Source organism: Nanorana parkeri, unplaced genomic scaffold (genome assembly GCF_000935625.1).
Source record: "Nanorana parkeri isolate BGI_ZX_2015 unplaced genomic scaffold, ASM93562v1 scaffold728, whole genome shotgun sequence".
Lineage (NCBI taxonomy): Eukaryota > Metazoa > Chordata > Amphibia > Anura > Dicroglossidae > Nanorana > Nanorana parkeri.
The window spans coordinates 757,149-778,622 of NW_017306996.1; the positions used below are offsets into that span (position 1 = coordinate 757,149).

The following is a 21,474-nucleotide window of genomic DNA, read 5'->3' on the forward strand; positions in this document are numbered from 1 at the left end:
TATATGTATATATATATATATATACATATACACATATACAGTGTACAGTATATATACAATATATATAAAGCTTGTTTTAATATTAAAGTAGATGTAAACTCAATCACTAGAATCTTATATAAGCTTTAACATGTTCACCTAATTTCAGTATTTTTTCTAAATCTGCAGCTTTTACTAGAATAATATCTAGTGACCCCTGTTCAGTCCTTGTTCAGTCACTCCCTGTTATTTGGTGACAAAGCTCCGTCTCTCAATTATGCTCCTGTGTTGTCACCCTGACAAGCGCGCTTCTGATGAAGGCAACAAGAGAGCGTTACAACACAAATTACTCAAATATGGTCCACTGTTGTCACCATCACAAAACCACCCCTGGAAGTGCCATGCAGCCATAATTAAAGTGCATGCAGAGAGAAAATGGAGCAAAGAGGATGCTGGAGATCAGCAGCACCTACATGCAAGAGATGATGAAAAAAAGGCGAACAAGTATTTCACAAGGCAATTGCTTATGATACACAGTGAACAAACTAAATGCCATTCATTTAGGGTTTACATCTACTTTATTCTCCACTGATTATTCTCCACTGAAAATTATTTACAAAAGGTGGATTACTTATAAATGTATATAATAAAAACATGAGTGTAGCTGCTCTTCATGTGTGTATACAAGCAAATATCAAGTGTGTGGACTTTTTCTGCCTCTGCTAAATTCTTAAAATGTTATTGACATTGCTTTTATAAGCAGAGTACCTATTTTTAAGGAGCTTATTTTGCAAAATAGAACACTCACAAAGACTATGCTGATAGAGAATGCCTGTTTTTGTATCCCAGCCTAGTACCCAGGAGAAATATGTTGTAGTAAGCTCACTCTTGCAATTCCAAACTTGTTCTTTGATAAGTTCAAAATGTACCTGCATAAAGCTGATCTCCAAGTATAACTTATATTGGTCCAGCTTGGCGCAATGTAAATATGTATGTGTTATACCTGAACAACCATGGGAATCCTGTAAAGCACTGTAGTAGCAGAAGCTACTACAGTACTGATGACGATCTTCCAGGTCATGTTATTGTGCTGAGCTGAGCGACTTCCCCTCTGCTCTAAAAATATAGTAAGTCACTTGCTCTGCAAAGCAGTCATTTAGAGCAGGGCTTCTTAAAGTGTGGGCCGCGACCCGCAAGTAAATAGGGGGGGTCGCGACTAAAACTCTGAATCCCCAGGGCTGCCATCAGGGGGGAACATCCAGTACCTTCCTGAGTACGTCCGTGCAGGAATAATTTTTTCAGGGGGCAGAGCTTTTTTATTACCTGGCAGAAGCACAGAAGGGAAGGCAGTAGCAGAGCACAGCTGCAGGAGGGGAAAGGTAAGTTTTTCCCAGCAGACATCCTTGGAGGGAAGTTGGGCAGTTGTTGTGGGTGGTAGAGAACATGGAAGGAAGGAAGGACAGTGTCGGCATGTATTCAGAGATAATTTGAGGATCCACAGCCTAGTGAAACACAAATAAGGTTATTAGTTAAGGTACCTAAATGCATTTTTAAAATGTAACTCCTGAGTTTAGTGTCACCTTAATTTGCTAAAGCACTGTATATCAAACAATTGTTACTTTTGTAAAAATGAAATACATCGATTTTACAATTTTTTCCATCCTTTGCTGTATCTCAGTGCTGATCCACTTCCTGTCTTCATGCATGTACTCCCAACAGTTTTTACATAGCATTTCTCAGGGTGGGTTTTTTATGGTGAAAACAATGGACTATGCCTGCATGTGTGTTAAAATGGCCACCTATAGTCTACATCATAAAACGATAACTGAGGAGCACGGTTTGGAAACAGGAACAGAGCGTTGTCCCCCTATAAGCTGAAGTGCCTCAATAAGGACCTTCATAGCTCGTCAGAATCACCAGGTATTATTTTTAAAGGAGAACTATGAGGTGAGTGCTTTTCACTCACCTCATAGTTCTAGCCGACCTGTGACAATGAGACTGTCACAGGTCGGCTCAGTAGATCCGGAGGTGAGCGAACACATACCGGGTTCGCTCGCCTCTCGATCCTGTCACGGCTCTCTGCCGTGACAGGGGGGAGGGGCTGGATTCCCCTCTCCCCGCTCCGATCTGCCAGCACTGACTGGCGGAACGGACAGGGGAGGGGGCGGGTACAGCTGGCTATGCCTCTAGATAGGCAGAACCAGCTGTCACTCACGCAGCTGGGCTGATCACGTCATCTACGTCGGGATCCGCTCTGGCTGCGGCGTCTCAGTATACCGCGAGCTGTAGCTCGCGGTATACTGAGCTTAGGGTAACGGGAGGACGCTAGTTTGTGTCCTCCCGTTACCCTAAGGAGAACTATGGGGAAAAACACTGACCCCATAGTTCTCCTTTAATAAAATCTGCGATTTAAAAATATTAACAAATTTTAAATATTATATTTTTCAATTACATTAACATGCTAAAGCTTATATGAGATTTTAGTTACTGAGTTTACATCTACTTTTAAAGGCATAGATTATATTTAAAAACATGAAACGAAAATCTAAATAAATATTTCTTGACCATTTACATCTGAGTCCTTTCTAAACACACTCCATCACAATAGAAATATTGTTAATGCTTGTTAAATTTAAAATCATGAACCGCACATTCAATTTTATTTGATTACGATAAGTTGTCCAGGTAATCGAAAAGTCACTTTCATTATTTTAGCACCCATGCAGTCTATTACTGTGAATATTTGGCCAAGAAAATGTGACAATACAAATACAGTGAGTGCTCTAAAACCTTATTTATACAGTCATTGTTACAGCTTTGCATATGTAATTGTGCTATTGGCTTTGTTAAGCTGAGGCATAGCCAACTGGCAGTACTAGCTGCTGCCTTACACGGCCTGTTTTTGTACCTAAGTTATTTATAGTATTGATCTATGGAAGTCTGAGTGATTTTGTTCTGAGTATAATCTGACAGTAAATTTAAAAAACAAATGACATCTCACCACTGATTGTGTCATTAGGCATAGAAGGCTGGTTTTCAAAACCTTAATTTGAAACTGTATTATATTACCGTTGATTTAAATTGATGGCTACATCCCTATACAGTAGAAACCTAAAGGCATTTTAATGAATAGCACTGTATAACGTGGCCTAAAGTAATTTTAATATGCCTATAGACACATTCAATATTTATATGAGCTTTTCAAAGAAGTGGCAGGATTAGATACAGCGACTAGGCAGGGAGGATTGTGTGTTGTGAATCCTGTAGTGTTGCCTTGTATCATACAGTGCTCTACATCATTCATTACTGCTATATAACAGTTCACCTAGAATATAATTGTACATTTCTTATATTAAATGTGCTGTAATTCAGTATTGTAGCTGTATAATTAAAATAACAAAATTAATATGTGACAGCGTGCCTAAGAACATTAAACCATGCTGTGTTTTAGGTGAGCAACTGATATAGTTCTCGCCTAATACTGGCAAAGAGTATATTTTAAGGTCTGTACAAAGAGTTCAAAGAGGGATTATACAAATTTTTTTCCTGTCTTTTTTTTTATGACTTTGTTCTGTTATTTTTATTTTCATTTATTTTGATTTATTGTGTCTGTTTCTAGCTAATCTAGATTTTTTTTAAAGAAAACCTGCCACAAACCTGAAATTGGGAATGCCGGGACTTTTAGTTCCGGACTAGTTTCTGTGCCAGACCACCCGCCCAGTTTCCTGATTGGATGGAAAGCCTGGGAAGCCACAGCCATGTTCCCTTCCAGCTTCACAGGCACTGAGGACTGCAGCTGTTATGTGAGGAATGTAAGTGGCAAGTGCTGCTGTGCTTGGTATCACTGTGATGGTCACAAAGAGATCTTTGTGATCTCTCCACCGACTCTCTCCAGTGACTAAAAACATGGTGCCACAGTTGCGGTTTCGCTGTTGGGCTTGGGTGATTAGGGTGTGCCCAGGAACACCCTGCAAACCCTGTGTGCATGCGTATGAAATAGGCTGTTCACTTTTGCAAGAGAATTTGCAATTTGCAATGGAGATTTCCCTTTAGCTTAAGCTGGCTATACGCCAGTAGAATTTTGTTTCAAAAAAATTAGTTTTCAGTATGTTCAATTTTCTAATAGTTAATGGGGTCAAATCAACAATCAATTTCAACTGTAGCGAGAGAAAAAAAATAGTGGAACAGGACAGATAATTTTTCTTGAAAGGAACAAATGATTTAAAATGTGATTTTCATTTGATAAGCTCTATACATTCCAAAGTCAAATGTTAAAATCAAACAACATTTTGTATACAACATTTTACAAGGCTGTGATGGCTTTATCAAATATTCTGATGACAATTTTTTTCCATATGAAAGCTATTATGCAGGATTGTTTTACTAAAAGAGTTGCAAATGTTCACATAATACATTTAAATTTTATTAATATTAAATAAATTATCCAATCATGGATGAGTATAAAGCCTTTTAACATTACAGAACAAATCTAGCTGAATGTGACTTACTACTACAAGCTATACCATGACCTGCACAGCAGAGGGCAAGGTTCATAAACTCAAACAATAGAGGTCTGGAAGTGCCACCTTGCCGTCCAATGCCAGCAACAATTACACTTTGTGTAAAGTTATAAGTCACACGCAATGCCTGGAGCAGTACCAGTTACAGTGTCCAGACAGCCACCAAGAGTCAATAGGAAACTAAAAGTCCCAGAGGGGAATTTATCAAAACTGGAGCAGACAAAATCTGGAGCAACTGTGCATGGCAACCAATCAGCTTCTCTCTTCAGTTTGTTCGGTTAAGATTTGAAAATGAAAGAGAGAAGCTGATTGGTTGCAGTGCACAGCTGCTCCAGATTTTGTCTGCTCCAGTTTTGATAAATTCCCTTCCCAGTTTTTAGACAGCAGCACACCATTGTCATCCTTGATGGCCAGGCCGACCAGGCCGGCCAGCTGCATACCAGGCAAGCATAAAGTGGATATGTGCTAGAGTCAGGAACTTTGATCTTCCAGCTGTGCAGTGTTGATTACTCCTGTAAGGATATTAGATTTGTGTTACATAAGTGAAATAAGTTGGTGATTTAGGAGTCCTTTGGTTCTGGTAAATGTTTCTACTGAAGGTAGTAAAACAGTGGTAGGAATGTTAATGTTTTACATAGCGATTAGAAATATAGATTTTTTAAACATTTTCATTGTGATGTCCTTGTAGAAGTAACACCGTTGTTTCAGTTTCACTCCAAAATCAACACCTGTATGTGCTATTGCATTGATGAAGGTGAACTTGAATGAACAAAATTCCCACAAGATTCACACCTTTTTCTAACTAAAACTTTGGTAAAAAAAGTGTGATAAATAGTAGTAATCTTCCTTGTTGACACACATAATTGCAGAACCCAAACCGTGCCTTTTGTTGTACTGTAGGGGGGATCAAGGCGAGGGATTGCTTTTTTGTGAAAAACCCCTTTAATCAAAACCTTTATAGTTTTTTAGTATAACTAGTTCAAAATAATGTGTCATTAAAACAAGGACAATACTTAACTTTAAAATAAAACTAAATATGATTTTCTGTATTTTCCAGGGTTCTTTAGCTGTGTTCCTTTAGGATGTCCAGAAGAATCACATCCTTTTTTCTGCTGTTTAGTGAGTGCTCTGTTGGAAACCTCAAATACCTTATCCATTCAAATTTCTTTCTGATAATGGCACCACCAAATGCCATGTTCAGTTATATCAACGAAAGCATCCCCAACATTCCTGTCAATGTGCATGCCCCCAGCATGTGTTATCCTACAGGGATAAGAAATGAGATGCACATATAAAATGTTTTTAGGGATGCTGTCTATCAGAGAACTAAAAAGCATTTGCTGCCCTTATTCCTTCCTTCCTTCTAGAACCACTTTATTATTAATTATACAACTGCCAGCTACTACTGTGTCTGAGTAAGAACCAAATTATACAAAAAAAAATATTTTAGTACAGTGCACTGCTGTCAACTCTTAAGAATAGCTTAAAGTGACAATAAACTCCAGAGTTAAATCTTAAAAATGCATTCAAGTACCTTAGCTATTAACAAACATGTAGCTAATTTGTGCATCACTCAGCTGTAGATCCTCAAATCATCTTTGAATTCATGCTGACACTGCCCTTCCTTCTGGAGGATAGCTACTTTTGTTCCCCATGGTCCCTGTGTGTGTTGTAAAGTAGCCAGCCTAAGCTCTAAGCTCGCTCCTGTGATGGACTACAATCTCATGTTTAGTTTAGTAATTTGTAGTCCATCACTGACTATAAGGATCCCGTCAGAGTGGTTCCCAATCATGTGATCACTATGTTAGTTCTAACACATTGAGTCATCAGTGTTCATCTGCACTGCCATCTTTTTTTAATAGTGTAACTGTCAGATACAGTATCACTGTTAAAATTATAATAATAAAAACATGTAGCAAAATTCACATTTGTAACCCTGTGATACGCGTTTAAAAAAAATTATAACAAGTGTACTAAATAAAACCTTACATGTCCTTCAAAAATATGGATAAAAATGTATGTGTATTTAGGTGTGTCAATGAGTTATACAGTTGTTGTTAAAGTTACACTAAACTCCGGAGTTAAATCTTAAAAAATGCATTCAATCTTGGAGCAGTGGCTACTTTACAACACACACAGAGACCATGGGGAACATTAAGATTTAACTCCTGAGTTTAATGTCACTTAAAGAGTTAAACTGTATTTTTTTTTTCACAAAGATACAAATATTCTGAAAAGTGCAGCTATAGCAGAAGCATTTTTTTTTTTTGGACAAAGCATTGAAAGGATAGAACCTGTCAACAACCTATCCAAGTAGGCAGATTGTATTGCTCTTTGGGGCATCACTAGGGAGTTTTAGCTCTATTTATCCTGGTGACCATTGTCACTGGGACAGAAAGTAATAGGAAATCCAAAATGTCTAAAAGTCTCAGTACAGTACAGGAGGTGGGGGGGGGATCTTCTTGGGGGGTACCAGTTCTAATGACAACTGTCCACAAGGAAATGTTTCCTCAATTTTATTTGGTTTCTCCAGTGTCTCCAGGAGAAACAGTGAAGGACAATTTCCCCAATGGGACACAGACAGCAAAGGAAAACCTGAAAGGGGCTACTCTACTCTATCGAAAACTAAAGAATAAATGTTTGCCTGCATGTACACCAAGATCAGGGACCCTATTGAGAAAATATAAACTTGAGCACAACACAATATATGTTTTATACTTTTATATTGCAGGTTTTTAGAGACCCGCAGTGCAGATCAGTCAGCAACTGGCATGCCAAGTTCTTTGCTATCTCTTTCTATGGCTATTATCCAATTTACAGAGTTTCACCAGCTTTTGCTACATCTGTGTCATCTTAATAAAAAAAGTTTCAAGTGCAGACGCATAATAGAAATGTAAATAACAATGTGTACATGATTGAAAAACAAAGTGTTGAGCATAATGTGCAGGTAAATGTAGTACTGATTGGATCCAGTTTTGTGCTTAAGAAAATTACTATATAAAGAGGAAAAGCGAGATCACAGCTGCTCTCCGCTCAGGTAATGATTTCCAATTCTGAAATACAGCAAAAAACAGAATAATGCTATCTTCTAAAAAGATAGCGAGCATCATAGCAAGACAGCCAACAGAGTACTTCTTTGGAATTAGCTAATTTTCTTTTAGATTTTTTTCCTAAGGCAAATATAATGAAGGCTTTTCATATTCACAATCTCCATGTCTTTTCTAGAAAGAATATTTCATTTCATGTAATCTGCTCTCCTGCTGTAATATCTCTCCTTTTTCTCAGAGTTTACAGTTTTCAAAGAACACAAATATGTTTGTTTTCCTGTAAGCCATTGTTCTCATCCGTTCTCTTGCTCAATGTTTTCACAGGCTGCTCGGAACCACTTGGAATGAAATCAGGACATATACAGGATTACCAAGTCACAGCCTCCAGCGTTTTCCGAACACTAAACATGGACATGTTCACTTGGGAGCCCAGGAAAGCCCGGTTAGACAAGCAAGGCAAGGTGAATGCCTGGACATCTGGAAGAAGTGATCAGTCACAGTGGCTTCAGGTAATTCATACCGCTTCAGGTTAGAGATGAATTCCAAACAGAAAAAAACAATAAAATGACTGTTCATTAAAAAAAAAGTAAATTCATGTTTAAATGCAATTACTCTAAGTACCTGAATATGACCTTGTACCAGCCTCCTATTATCCCTTGTATGGCAGTTATACCATGGGATAGAAAGGGGCAGTGAACAATTTCACTATAGGCCTATTTATTTGGCAAGAACTCTGTCAATACGTAAGATAAAGTAATACATGCACTTTTTTTTCTATTTGTTGTTGGTTTTTTTTTGTGTGGGGGAGAAAACTAGTCTTCCTTTTGGCAATATTGTCTTGAAAAAATATTTTATTTTCTATGTATTACATAGACAAAAATACATAAAAAATAAATATGCTCTTTATTATTTTGACCAGTGTAAGTTCAAAAAATATGCATTATATTCAAAAAATGTGTCCCATTTAAAATGATAAATATATGTTTCTGGTAGAAAGTATGGCAAAATTATTTACAAATAAAAATAAGACATTTTTCTTATTGTTCTGCAATTTTTAATGCATCACTGAAAAAAGATAACAAAATTAATGGAAACATTTAAAAAAAAATTAAAAGCAAGCAGAAAAAGAAAATAGCTAAGGGGAAAAGGGGAGAAAGGAATTTGGGGTGATTAACTTAGTGTTAATATAATGTTGAATAGAGATACAAATTATTCATTTTCTTTTTTTACTTGTAAAGATTTCTTTAACTGATATCATATGAGGTTAAAAGGTCGTATGCAAAACTTTTTCTACAAAAACACAGAATAAGAAGAGAGGTTGAGACTTTTGCCAATTGAAATTCAGTCTGAGTCTATTGTTATGTTTATGCTTGTAGATGGCTAGATGAACATACTTTTAAAAGTTAGTTCAATTCTAGTTAAAAAATTCCACCATGTGTGGAATGTATCTGAAATAGTCAAATAACATAACTTCAGTATAATTCTAGATAATATTTTTGTGATGTCCTCTTCTGACATGATCACATTTAGAGACATGCACCCTAGCTCCTATGTATAGCCACTCTTATGGTGCAGTAGAAGCTGAACAACAGCAAAGTATAGAAACTTCAAAATATACATAGAAACAAAACAAAAAAAGCAATAGTATTAAAAACCCAGCCAAAAGATGCTTACGCTGAACATACCTCCTATTTTCAATGTTTTCTGGTTATGACAATAGAACAATAAACTACCAGCTAAGGGCCTTTTGACCAGAAAACCATTCTATGTTTGCCTCTCTGAAACTAGTTTCACTTTGTTGCTTGGGCTTCTCTGACTTGAAGCATAAGCCACTAAATGATATTGCTGAGGCCTGTGAGATTACCTCTGGGGCCCTCTCATTAGAAGGGTAGTGACAGTTGTACAGACATAGTCTGAAAGTAGGACCCTAATAACAAGGGAAAATACTTTCAGAGAGACACACTTGGTCTATGGTTTTCTGGCTAAAAAGGAATTTCTAGCTATTATAGTGCATACAACCTTAAAGGAGAACGATGAGGTGAGTGATTTTAATTCAACCTCATAGTTCGAGCCGACGTGTGACAATTAAACTATCACACGTCGGCTCAATAGATTGGGAAGTGAGTGAACACATACCGTCGCTCGCTCACTTCTTGATCATCTCCCTGCAGAGAGCGGTGACCTCTAGATAGGCAGAGCCAGCTGTCAATCACACAGCTGGGTGGATCTCGACAGTAATGTCGGGATCTGTTCCGGCTGCGGCGGTCTCAGTATACCGCGAGCTGTAGCTCGCGATATACTGAGCTTTGGGTCACAGGAGGACGCTAGTTTATGTCCTCTCGTAACCCTTAGGAGAACTATGGGGGAAAACACTTACCCCATAGTTCTCCTTTAAGGCCTTCTTAACCACTTGAAGACCAGGTGTTTACACCCCCTTCCTGGTCAGGCCATTTTTCAGTATTCAGCGCTGCAGTACTTTGACTGACATTTATTCCGTCATGCAATGCTGTACTGAGATGCATTTTATACCATTTTTTGGGGACAGATAGAGCTTTCTTTTGATGGTATTTAATCACCACTGGGGGGGGGGTTTATTTTTTACTATATAACAAAAAAAGTACCCTACATTTTGTAAAAATAAATTGTTTCCTTATCTTATCCTCTGCACTGTCAATGACTTGAGCTAATTCTAAACAGATACACCTTCTATTCCACAAAATGTGCCTATGTGTGGTAAAATCTTCTGTACATTATGAGGTTGATTTGCTAAAGCAGTTGACTGTTCACTTCACAAAGTGAATTATGAAACATTTATCACTCCAATTTTTGGGTAAAATATAAAAGACGGGGTCATGTCGGGTAAATAGACCAAACATGTCAAGCTTTAAAATTGTGTGCATCCGCGAAATCGCAGAAAAGGACCACACCCCAAACTGGCTATAGGCGATATGTAACATGTGCGGCACAATAGGCAGAATCAGCATTTTCACACTTTGGCGCACCCAACGACTTTAGAAAACATTTTGTGTTATTTTCCTTTTTATATTTGTGATTGATTTTTTTTAGCTTTTTTATTTTTTTTGTTTATGCTTTAAATTTTTTAAACTTTTTTTTTACACTTAACTTTATTGCTATCACATAGGGGACTAATAAATCCTCTATGTAATAGCCAATTCACATAACAGGTCCTCTTTATGGAGACATCAGGGGTCACCAAGACCCCTGATGTCACCTAGGGACCCCCAAAGAAGCTGATGAAGCAGAGATCTGCTTTATCAGCTTCTCAGCGGCATCTGTAACCGGAAGGTGACACTGAATGCAGGAAGTGATGTAATACACATCACTTCCTGTATTCGGAGACCAGAGAGGAGATTGAAGGGAGAACGTGTATTGATCTCCCTTTGAGACGGCGGGGTGCGCACACCCGCACCTACTACAAGTGATCGGGCATCTCTAGAGATGCCCGATCGCTTGAATGTAAACAGCCATTACTGGCTGTTTACATGGCAGACAGTTTCCCCACTTGTTTGCGCGCTGGGCGCCGCGCACGAGGAACTTAAGACGCCCTCTCACTCCTGTAAGACTCCCATCTGGCCATTGACGGGAGGTGGTTAAAACATATGGCATTCACATTTCTCATTCTATCACATATCCTAAAAGTAACACTCATTTCAGGACAGTGGGTGGAGCCATGCAAATCATTTCTTTATGCCCAATCAGTCTAATGCACATTCAGAACCACTGGAGTATAGTGCAAATGTAGCCTAATATTGCAGAGCCATTGGAAGGTGAGTTTAAAGTCTTTTTAGGATAGTTAAATGTGGAGGGGATTTGGAAGAAGAATTATGAGTGAGACATGATTGGTTGAAGGGTATACATTGTGTCACTTTTGTACTATGTCTACAAAACCCTTCTGCCTATCCGTAAGAAACTACATTTTTTAATTACTAGCAGTTTTTAAACTGCATACTGTAAAATAAATAACTAAATAAATAACCCTTGAATAGGTTAAGGATTATTAGCAAACTAAATTCTATAGTGTGTTTCCTGTGGTAATGTAAAATGTGTTCTTCACAGGAAATATTTTACTTGAAAATTGCATTCCTCCCTCCCAAGAGCACTTAAACAGCTGTAGCCTACAGAGAAAGGTAATTATTTCATTACTTTAGTTATAGACTCAATGGATGCAGTAACAGATATCACAGTTAAAAATAATGTATGGTAAATGTTATTTTTATGCTTCTGCTTTTGAACATTTGTAAGGTTTGTCCATGCTGTAAGCCCACCCTTTGCTTAGGGGTAAGAACACTTTAAAGTGGACCTTGCACTAAAATTGATGTAACCCTATTTATTATAACACCACCCCCATCCCTGAATCAAGATTTAATTTTTTATGTCCACTTGAACTTAAAGTAGTATTACACTCTCAAACTTTTTTTTTTCTTTTGCAAAAAGGAATCCAGATCAAACAAATACATTTTGTCCAGCAAAGTATTTCTTTAAATGTTGCACTTACAGTCACCATATTTCCAAGCAGCTGCCCAGTACATGATCACAAGGGGTAGAGGTGCCTCCAGCAGCTGTCCATCTACTAGCCTGCAGAGGAGAAGGTAGGGGAGCAAGAGGGGAAGGAGAGTGACTCGCCCTGCTGTGCTGCGTGTTTGTAGAGAAACACATAGGGGTCTATTCACAAAGCTGCCGAAGGATCTGGCCGTAGCTTCGGCCGATCCTTCGGCTACCTTCGGCACCAGGACCCCTTCAGTTCAGGAGAACCAAGGGGGTGCTGTACGGGCTATTCACAATAGCCCGTACAGCTCCCGATCACGGCCGAGCGGCTCAGTCGAGCGCTGAGCCGTGCTGAAAGACGAAGCTGGCCGAGCGGCTGGCCATTGGCAGTGCATGTTCGGCTGATCCAAAGCCACACGAAGCAAGCCGATGTACGGCTGATTTCAGCCAATATACGGCTGAAATCAGCCGTACCAGCCTGAAGTGAATAGCCGAACGGTGTTCGGCTCACTTCACTTCTGATCGGTCATTCACTCGGCTGCCCTCGGCAGCTTTGTGAATAGACCCCATAGCTTACTAACACATACAAGGGTGGCTCCATAGGGCCCTACAAGGGGAAGGAGCCACCCTAAAGCAGGATATCAAGAACAGTGCTCAGCGGACCATCTGATTCTGCAGGAAACTAAAACTTTTAAACCCTTAATGACCAAGGCCTTTTTTTGTTTTTTGCATCCATGTAATAATCCACATTTTATGCCTGAAAATTACTTAAAACACCCAAACATTATATATTTTCTGAAAGCCATGACACTGTAGAATAAAATGGTAGCAGTTGCAAATTTTTATGTTGACGATATTAGCACACCCTATTATCAAACCCAAACATTTAGTGAGAAATGCACTTAAGTTAAATCTAGTGCCCCAAAACACAATAAAATACCCATTATTTGTATACAATATAATAGATGATTGTACAACGAATACATAGATATCCAACATGCCCAGGCTAAAAATTGTGTGCGTCTGTGAAGTGGCGACAAAATTCAGTACCCCAAAAAGTCCATAGATGGCGAATTAAAAGCCCCTACAGGTCATCGGTTTTGAGATACGCATAAATATTATCCCTAGAATTATTGCTCTTACTTTGGCATGCACAGCGATATCCAACATGTGTAACGTGATCATCGTTTTCGTACGTAGGCGCACCCGACGCATGTTTGTTATGATGCACATGCTCGTGGGGGACTTTAACAATCTTTTAATTGTTTATACAGTTATTTTATTTAATATTATTTTTAAAAACTGCTGTTGTTATTTTTTACTTTACTTTAATTGCTTTCACATAGGGGGGCTTACAAGCCCCCCCCCCCACGTCCTCTTTAAGGTGATGCTGGGGGTCCAAAAGAACCCTAGTGTCACATTTATACTCTAAATAAGCTTTTGAAGTGCATATAGCACTTCAATAGCTTATTGCTGGGCCCGCAGGAGGGGCAGCGGAGCCCGGGAAACATGGGTGTCAGGGGTTGTCAGGTGGCGGAGTGGGCAGTTTACTGGCCCGTAGAAGGGATCTGGCGACAGCTGAGTCACCTGAATCACTTCTATTGTAAAGCTGACCTTTTGACTTTATTATCACTTATAATCCAACACCATCTTTTGTTTCTCTTGACCAACTATGGAGGAAATTGAGAAGTTTTGTTGCGTTTCTTTTTTCCAGTCAGTAACTCTGTAAGTACTTGCTGTATGTAATAACCTTGAGGCACTTTACCCCTCAGATACATCTTCATCCTCGGATCCTCGTCATCCATTTTATGATCACATCTATATATAGGCACACTATATTATGTTTCTGAGAATGCTGTGTTTAATGAGGACAGATACTTATGCTTGCATAAGCCAGTTATATTTTTATAAGGCTGCAAGGGACTTATTTAAGCTTGTGATTTGTAGCTCATTTACTCTATTTTCTTGATGTTAAAATATTCTTCAATCCCCACTCTTCCTTTGCATTGTACGTTTCCCACATGACTATGTAATCACATAAAATGACAAAAAAAAAATTGCTATATAACGTATAGAGCCGGGATATTGTTCAGCCCGTGATGCACTGAGCAATATAAATCCTGGAGATTTACTAACATAGAAATAACATGTAGTAGAAAAGCATCCTCTAGGGGAGAATTAAGTTCCATTGTTTAATAATGTTGGCTTTAGCAACTAAAGTAGTATTGTAGTGTGGCTGGATCTATACATAATGCTTAAATAATCTAATTGTGGCCGTTTCCATGCCTATTCTATTTCATGTGATCTCTTTCTTCAATACTTAGTTTAGAAACTTCATTTTTTTTGTATATATAAGAGAATAATAGAACTATAAAGACACATTCCCATCTCAAAGAAAAAAATACATACTTTCAAACAGTTAAGGACCCTTTCACAATATCTGATCAGGAGGGAATCCATGCATGCATCCCCTCCTGATTGGAGCTGTACACATCTCATGTCACTGCTGTGACATCCGTGTCCATCCAGTTTTTCCTCCATCTTGCAATGGTGGGAAAAACTGAAATGACCGGACTCCATGTCGGTCTATATGGAATAGGATATAAATGGACTTGTGTCCATTTACATCAGATTACCTCTGATCTGAGTTGATCAGGTCCAGCGAAAGTGAACACTGTTCAGATTGTTTTTCTGGACCTGGCCGGAGCCCGGGGTAACTGGTTGTAAACAGACACCCGTCTGTTTAGATCTGACTGCCCGTAGACTGATAGGTGAACCCAATTGGACTGCCCGTCTGAAAGGGACCTAAAGCAACAAGTACCTGTCTGTAATATTTTCACTTTCATTTCAGCTAGTCCTTACTGCTCGCCATTGCAGCGTTTACCCTGATGTCTGAGATCTATAATAACCATTTTTCTATGGAGTCCTAATTATACATCATGTGAAATGGTGAGCTGTGAACTCTGAGGCTGTCTTAATACCATTATCACCCACCCACTTGCACCAGCATAGACAAAAAAAAATCATACCTGCAATGTTTTTCAATGCAGCACTCCACAATGCACAGCAGTGCACCACTGTATGTTGCTTTTTTCTGCAACCCAGGTGTGTTGCTTTAGTGCTCCACTGCTCAATGTGCACAATTCTTCAATGTGTGTGCACATTACTGCAATTCATATATGTGAAGTGGGTCTTGGACCTGCTTGAAGTGAAATGTCTTTCAAGTAAAATTAACTCATTCAAGTCCTGATGTTAGCAAGAAAGTCCAGATTTATCACTTTCTGTGTCTTGCACCGGTGCCAGGGACATTCTCTTTTTTGTTTTCATTTCTTGTATCACTGTCACATGGATATAAAGTGAAGTCAAATGTTCCCGACAAGGTAGCAATAAAAACTGATCTATTAAAATAAGTCTATGAAAACGAAAATAAAATGTTTTGACTGGAGTTGGGCTGTAAAATTGGGACCACGGGTGGGTTCACTAGAGTTGAATGTGCCTTTGCTACATTTTTGAATGGCTGAGTGAAAGTGGTGATATTGTTATATGATGCTATTTAGTGTTATCTACACATACTTCTTTTCTTCTCATTTGCTTACATTGCATGGAGTTGCCCTTTAATACAGACTGAAATGCACAAATAGTTGACATGATCTTTCACACTACCTACACAATAGCTTTCATGCATATACAATTAGATACACAAGCAGTCTCCTGGAACAAATTTGCCAGCTGATACAATGTGGAGGATTTTGGCAGCTTTTCCAGTGTTAGTACTTGCTACTTCCAAACAGCATGTAGGCGGTTTATTTCAGGACTGGTATGTCTCTCCCACATGTACCTCTGCTGCCAATGCTGCATGGAGGTATATGTGTGAATAAATCCATCAGAAGCTGTATTGGGAATGTAAGGAATGGTGCAGTAATGGACTCTTTGTCAGTGTTCTGATGGTTGGACCGAATTTTGCACACATTTATTTCTGCGAACCGTTCAAGATCTAGTTTTCTTTGTAACTCATTATAGAAAATGCCACAGTTGCATTTCCCAAATGAGTTGGGAATACATATTTATTTGCTGTCTGCATTCATTATTCTAATGCTTTGCTGATGAAGGATGGGCAACTCTGTTGCTAGCGATTCTGCCACTGGCGATTTGCCGAAATCGCCAGCGACAGGATACTTAAAAGGCTGCCTGTTTGTCCCCATGGAATTGCTCCCTCTGTAGCTGAGGCAGTGAGATGTTATTCCAATCACTAGAGATCGAGACTCAGCAGTGAGAGAGTGACATCTCACTGCATATGGCTACAAAGAAATCGATTCCATAGGGACAGATAGGCAGCCTCTTTAGCAATCCTGTTGCTGGCAATTTGTCTCCAGCGGCAGAATCGCCTGTCTGATATCGGCCTAAGGAAATGGCTACATTTCAAATGAAATGTTTAAAGAATACATGTTTATCTTCACCACTTGTGATGATTCCACTAAAAATAAATGTGAGTCATACAGGTGTAGTCATACAGGTCAGTCATACAGGTGAGCCATATGCTCACCCGAACGGCACATCCATGAGGGTGCGGGTGTCCGTACTCGTACGCAGACAGGATGGATCCTGTCTGCATCCCAGCACAGACACCCGCGCCCGCACTGATGTGCAGTTCGGGTGAGCGTACGGCGGCGTACTCCCATAGAGAAGAACAGGCTGCTGCATACAATTACATGCAGCACCTTTCCTTCCCGGGAGCGGCCCAATACGACCGTGCACGCCGCATGGATCTGTACATGCCAGCTCTTATCAGTGTGAATGAGGCTTAAAGGAGTCCTTTAAATTAGATGTAAACATAAACTAGATGACATCTACTTTGCTGAAACAATGTGTATAATAAACAGCTGCCATACTGTTTTCATATTTTAATCTGTTGTTTCAGTGCCACCTATCTTCTGCAGCATATTTGCTGCATGTCATTACTTGAGGCCTGTTTTGCTGTTGGTGACAGTGGTGGAATATGTCCGTTCATTAGGTGTCATCATGGTCACCTATAGTCTTCACCAGAATCACATGTGACAGGGTGACACCATAGGGAGGATCACCAAATGCTATTTTAAAGAAAGTAGTAAAAAAAATATTGCAAATCAGTTTTGAATTGAATTTAGAATTTTAACCAGATCATGTTATCACATCACCAACATGTTATACCTTTTTCTGTCCAGGTCATTTTCAGTTTTCATGACAATTACTCATTCATGCAACACTTTGTCCAAATTAATGTTATATTATTTTTTAGACTGATTTATTTTCGTGTTGAGGTGTCTTTAAAGTCCCCTACTGAGGCCAAGTGCAAGTCTTTCATTATTAGTGGAAGACAGTTCCTTGGAGGATAAAATTGCATTGCACAGCAAATACATTGTGTTCAGTAGCTAAATGTCATGGATAAACACGTAACCCCCCTCAAAAAAACAAACAAACAACAAATTAATGGTGGTCAGTGGCACATTAAACTACCCCTAAAAAAAAAAAACACAGCATTGGTGGTCAATGCCAATTTAACCTCCTATGTGATCACTGTGGTTTGCCATCACAGTGTTCACAAGGCTCAGAACAACATTGATTGGCTCTCTGCCTGGAGCCTATGATTTCCGCTGTCTAATAATTGTGTAAAGACATTATGTGACATTGTGTGACAAAAGCAGAATAACTGTCCTCCCCCCAGTGGCAAATATTAACTAGATAGAGGTCAGTGAGCTTAATTACTACTAGCTTCTCATACATTTCAGTTGCTCCAGATTTAAAGTTGAACTTCAGGAACATATACAAACACCATTGAATTCAGTTATGTATTTTTGAACAATCATCAAATATTTTTTTTAATGCAACTCTGAATTTGACTTGATTTTAGTCTCTTGTAATCCACTGCACAGCATCACTCAAACTGGGAGAGGTAGGGGTAGCCCTAGTTGTGCTGGATGCACATATGCGGAAAAGAAACATGCTGACAGGAGGAGAGAACATAAATGATCTCACCAGTCTTTTGCAGCTCCATAACTGTCTAATTGCAGGCTCGAGGGAAGGCAGGTGACCTAGCTGTATTGCTTAACTGCAGTAAAGAAAAGTCAGGTCACCAGGCTGACTTTGCTCTGGGAGAGCTATGTAAATTTAAGGATTTAGTGATCAGAATTACAAGACCTTTTGTCAGGTCTCCTTTATGTTTTAATGGTGTTTTAGAATCTTCAAGTTGTAACATTAATGAGAAATCTAGCATGTACGATGAAAGCCCGTTTGTAATTGTCATGGTGGACTCGTAAATCTGTGATGATCATAGATATAAAGTTCTCTTCACTAGCCTTTCCAAGAACTATATGGAGTTACTGGGTGACTCAGTATTGCTTGAAATATAGGTTTGCAAATTTGCTTCGTAATCGAATTCACTGCAATTTGTAAAAATTACTTTCTCATCTGTACCCACTAAAATGTACAGATGATTGTGGAATAACCATTCGGACAGTGTGACCTGCATACCATGAAGTATTTGCAAGTCACATAATGATTAAATTACAATGCACATAATGACTACATCAAGCAGCAAGAAAATTAGTTGCTTCACCTCTGAAGGTGCAGAAAATTCTTTTCAGCCTTGAACCTGGAAAAACAAGATTGCTTTGCATTAGTATGTAGCACTCCTTCAATTGTGTCTGTTGTGTGTGTATTTACGTGTTCTAATTTCTGCCTGTCCTCCATTGTTAATCTCATTTACATTTTTTTTGTGTTAACAGAATGAAAAAGCAAAAAGCGCAAAATGCAAGCCATTGTCAAATGCATGCTTATTTGTTTTCAGAAAAGAACTCATTTTGTCAATTGGCTCTTTGTGGCTTTTCTACCTATGGTTTAAATTGAATTAAATGAATGTTTACCAGTAGTTACACAAGTCTAGTAGTTGAAGCATGCAAGTACAAGAGATACTCGTTTTATATCTGCAAAGAGCCAGAATAAGGAGGCAATTAATTTTTATGAGATAGGCACTCCACATGTTGTAAGAGAAGTCTATCTGCATATGAAAAGGAAACAACTTTTTTCAAATAAAGCTTTTGCTAAGCTTCAGACAATGTGTTTGTTAATAGAAAAATGTACCCCACTGCCAAAGTATTGGGACACCTGCCTTTACACGCACATTAACTTTAATGGCATCCCAGTCTTAGTCCGCAGGGTTCAATAATGAGTTGGCCCACCCTTTGCAGCTATAACAGCTTCTACACTTCATGGAAGGCGTCCACAAGGTTTAGGAGTATGTCTATGCGAATGTTTGAGCTTTCTTCCAGAAGCGCATTTGTGAGGTCAGTTACTGATGTTGGACGAGAAGGCCGGGCTCGCGGTCTCCGCTCTAATTCATCCCAAAGGTGTTCCATCGGGTTGAGGTCAGGACTCTGATTTTGTCTGTGACCTGTTGAATAATTTAATAAGGGCATCACATTCTTGCTTACTAATATTGTAATACCTCAACTTGTGTCTAGAGATGGAGTCTACATGTTGTTCAACATCCTTGCTAACAGAATTAATAAGCTCTTCCCAAGATGGATATATAGTAGGTGGAACTACAAAACCCTTGTTATACAAATCCACATCTCTTAGCCTTAAACCAAATGAGGGAGCAGGATCCTCTTTAGACTGTTTTAAATGAGACAGTACTTTTTAACTAACCTATCTATGTAACCATTATAACTCTTGTAACACTTATTCATTTGAGAAATAGCACAAAAGTTCAAACCTTTGTTTACGATACAGTCTTCCTTAGAGGACAATAAAAAAATTAATGTTATGTACATTTAGGCCTCTGTCTCTGCCAACCCTTTGGTTATGATCGCAGATGTGATCGCCTGTACCAGATCTAGTGATGGATTTTCGATTTCTTCACCCAATGCTGCAAATTGCTAATGTCCACTACAGCGTCCCCATAAACATTCTTTAGCCGATTATGGATTTTCTTAAGTGTTCAGCCCCTTTTCGTCAGACATTTAATTATAGCTTGTTGTTTTAGCCAAAGATCTACTGTTCTAATCACTCTAAGTTGGCTTACTGTGGTTGTCATAGCCAGTAACAAATATTTTCTGTTTAGCTAGTCCTCAGACAAGCAGGATGTATTTTCTGGTTTTGGGCTGTTTTATTCCATTTTGGAAAAAAACACAGGCAAAGATCTGGACTTTTCATTTAACCTGTCTCCCTTGTGGATAGACCTCTGCTCTCACTTTTTTTCTGATCTCTCACAGTACATGTGAAACCATGATTGATATTATTATTATTATTATTATTATTATTATTATTATTATTATTATACAGGATTTATATAGCGCCAACAATTTGTGCAGCGCTTTACAATATACGGAAGACATTACAATCACAATACAATTCTAGACAAGATGGTAAGGATTGCCCTGCCCGTGAGCTTACAATCTAAAAGTGAGGGGGAAGTGATACATAAGGGAGCTATGTGGGGATGAATTGTTTGAGAACGTGATGGTTAAGCGGTTAGGTTGAGGTGGAATAGGCTTCCCTGAAGAGATGAGTCTTTAGGGAATGCCTAAAGGCAGTCAAGGTGGGCGACAGACAGACAGGTTGGGGTAAAGAGTTTCAGAGGATGGGAGAGACTCTACAGAAGTCCTGGAGGCGAGCATGGGAGGAGTTGACAAGTGAGCTGGAAAGCAGGAGGTCTTGGGATGAGCGGAGCTGACGGTTAGGGTGATACTTTGAGACCAGGTTTGAGATATAGCTGGGGGCGGAGTTGTGGATGGCTTTGTAAGCGATGGTTAATATTTAGAATTTTATCCTTTGGGCGAGTGGAAGCCAGTGCAGGGATTGACAGAGGGGGGTTGCAGACACTAAACAGTTGGTTAGGTGAATGAGTCTGGCAGCTGCATTCATGATAGACTGAAGGGTGGATAGCCTGTGTAGTGGAAGGTCAATGAGGAGGGAGTTGCAATAGTCAAGATGAGATATTGTTAAAAATATATTAAAAAAGAACATCTATGGATGGTGTACGGTTTCCTCTCTTTATGTGGACTGTTATTAGCTATCTCTGCTTCTCTGTGCTAGTAAATGAGCTGTTATCATCAATACCCATGGCAGATTTATTTCTGTCTAGATCAGGGGTGGCAAACTCAAATTCATCGGGGGCCGCATCAGCAGTATGGTTACCCTCAAAGGGCCGGTTGTATAAATAGTTGCCTCTGCATTCAGTTGCTACTGGTTTTAATAATAATTTAAGTAATAACTAGCCTTGAAAACATCCACAAGAAACTTTATTGGAGACTGCTCAGACTGCAGCAGAAATCCCTAATCTGGCGTTTTCAAGTGACAGCTGTCACCTAGTCAAGTTAATGATCAGGTGACAGCAGCTCCATGTAAACGCATGCACACCGCATGTAATGATACGTGATATGATT

The 21,474-nt window shown here is 39.0% G+C and overlaps 1 protein-coding gene across 1 annotated transcript in view; it reads left to right on the top strand.

Moving 5' to 3' along the window:
- EDIL3 (EGF like repeats and discoidin domains 3) overlaps positions 1–21,474 on the top strand; it is a 534,632-nt gene that overhangs the window by 437,553 nt on the left and 75,605 nt on the right. The window contains exon 9 of the mRNA XM_018564130.1: positions 7,871–8,055. Coding sequence (XP_018419632.1) covers positions 7,871–8,055 — 185 coding nt within the window. The remainder of the gene's footprint in view (positions 1–7,870; positions 8,056–21,474) is intronic.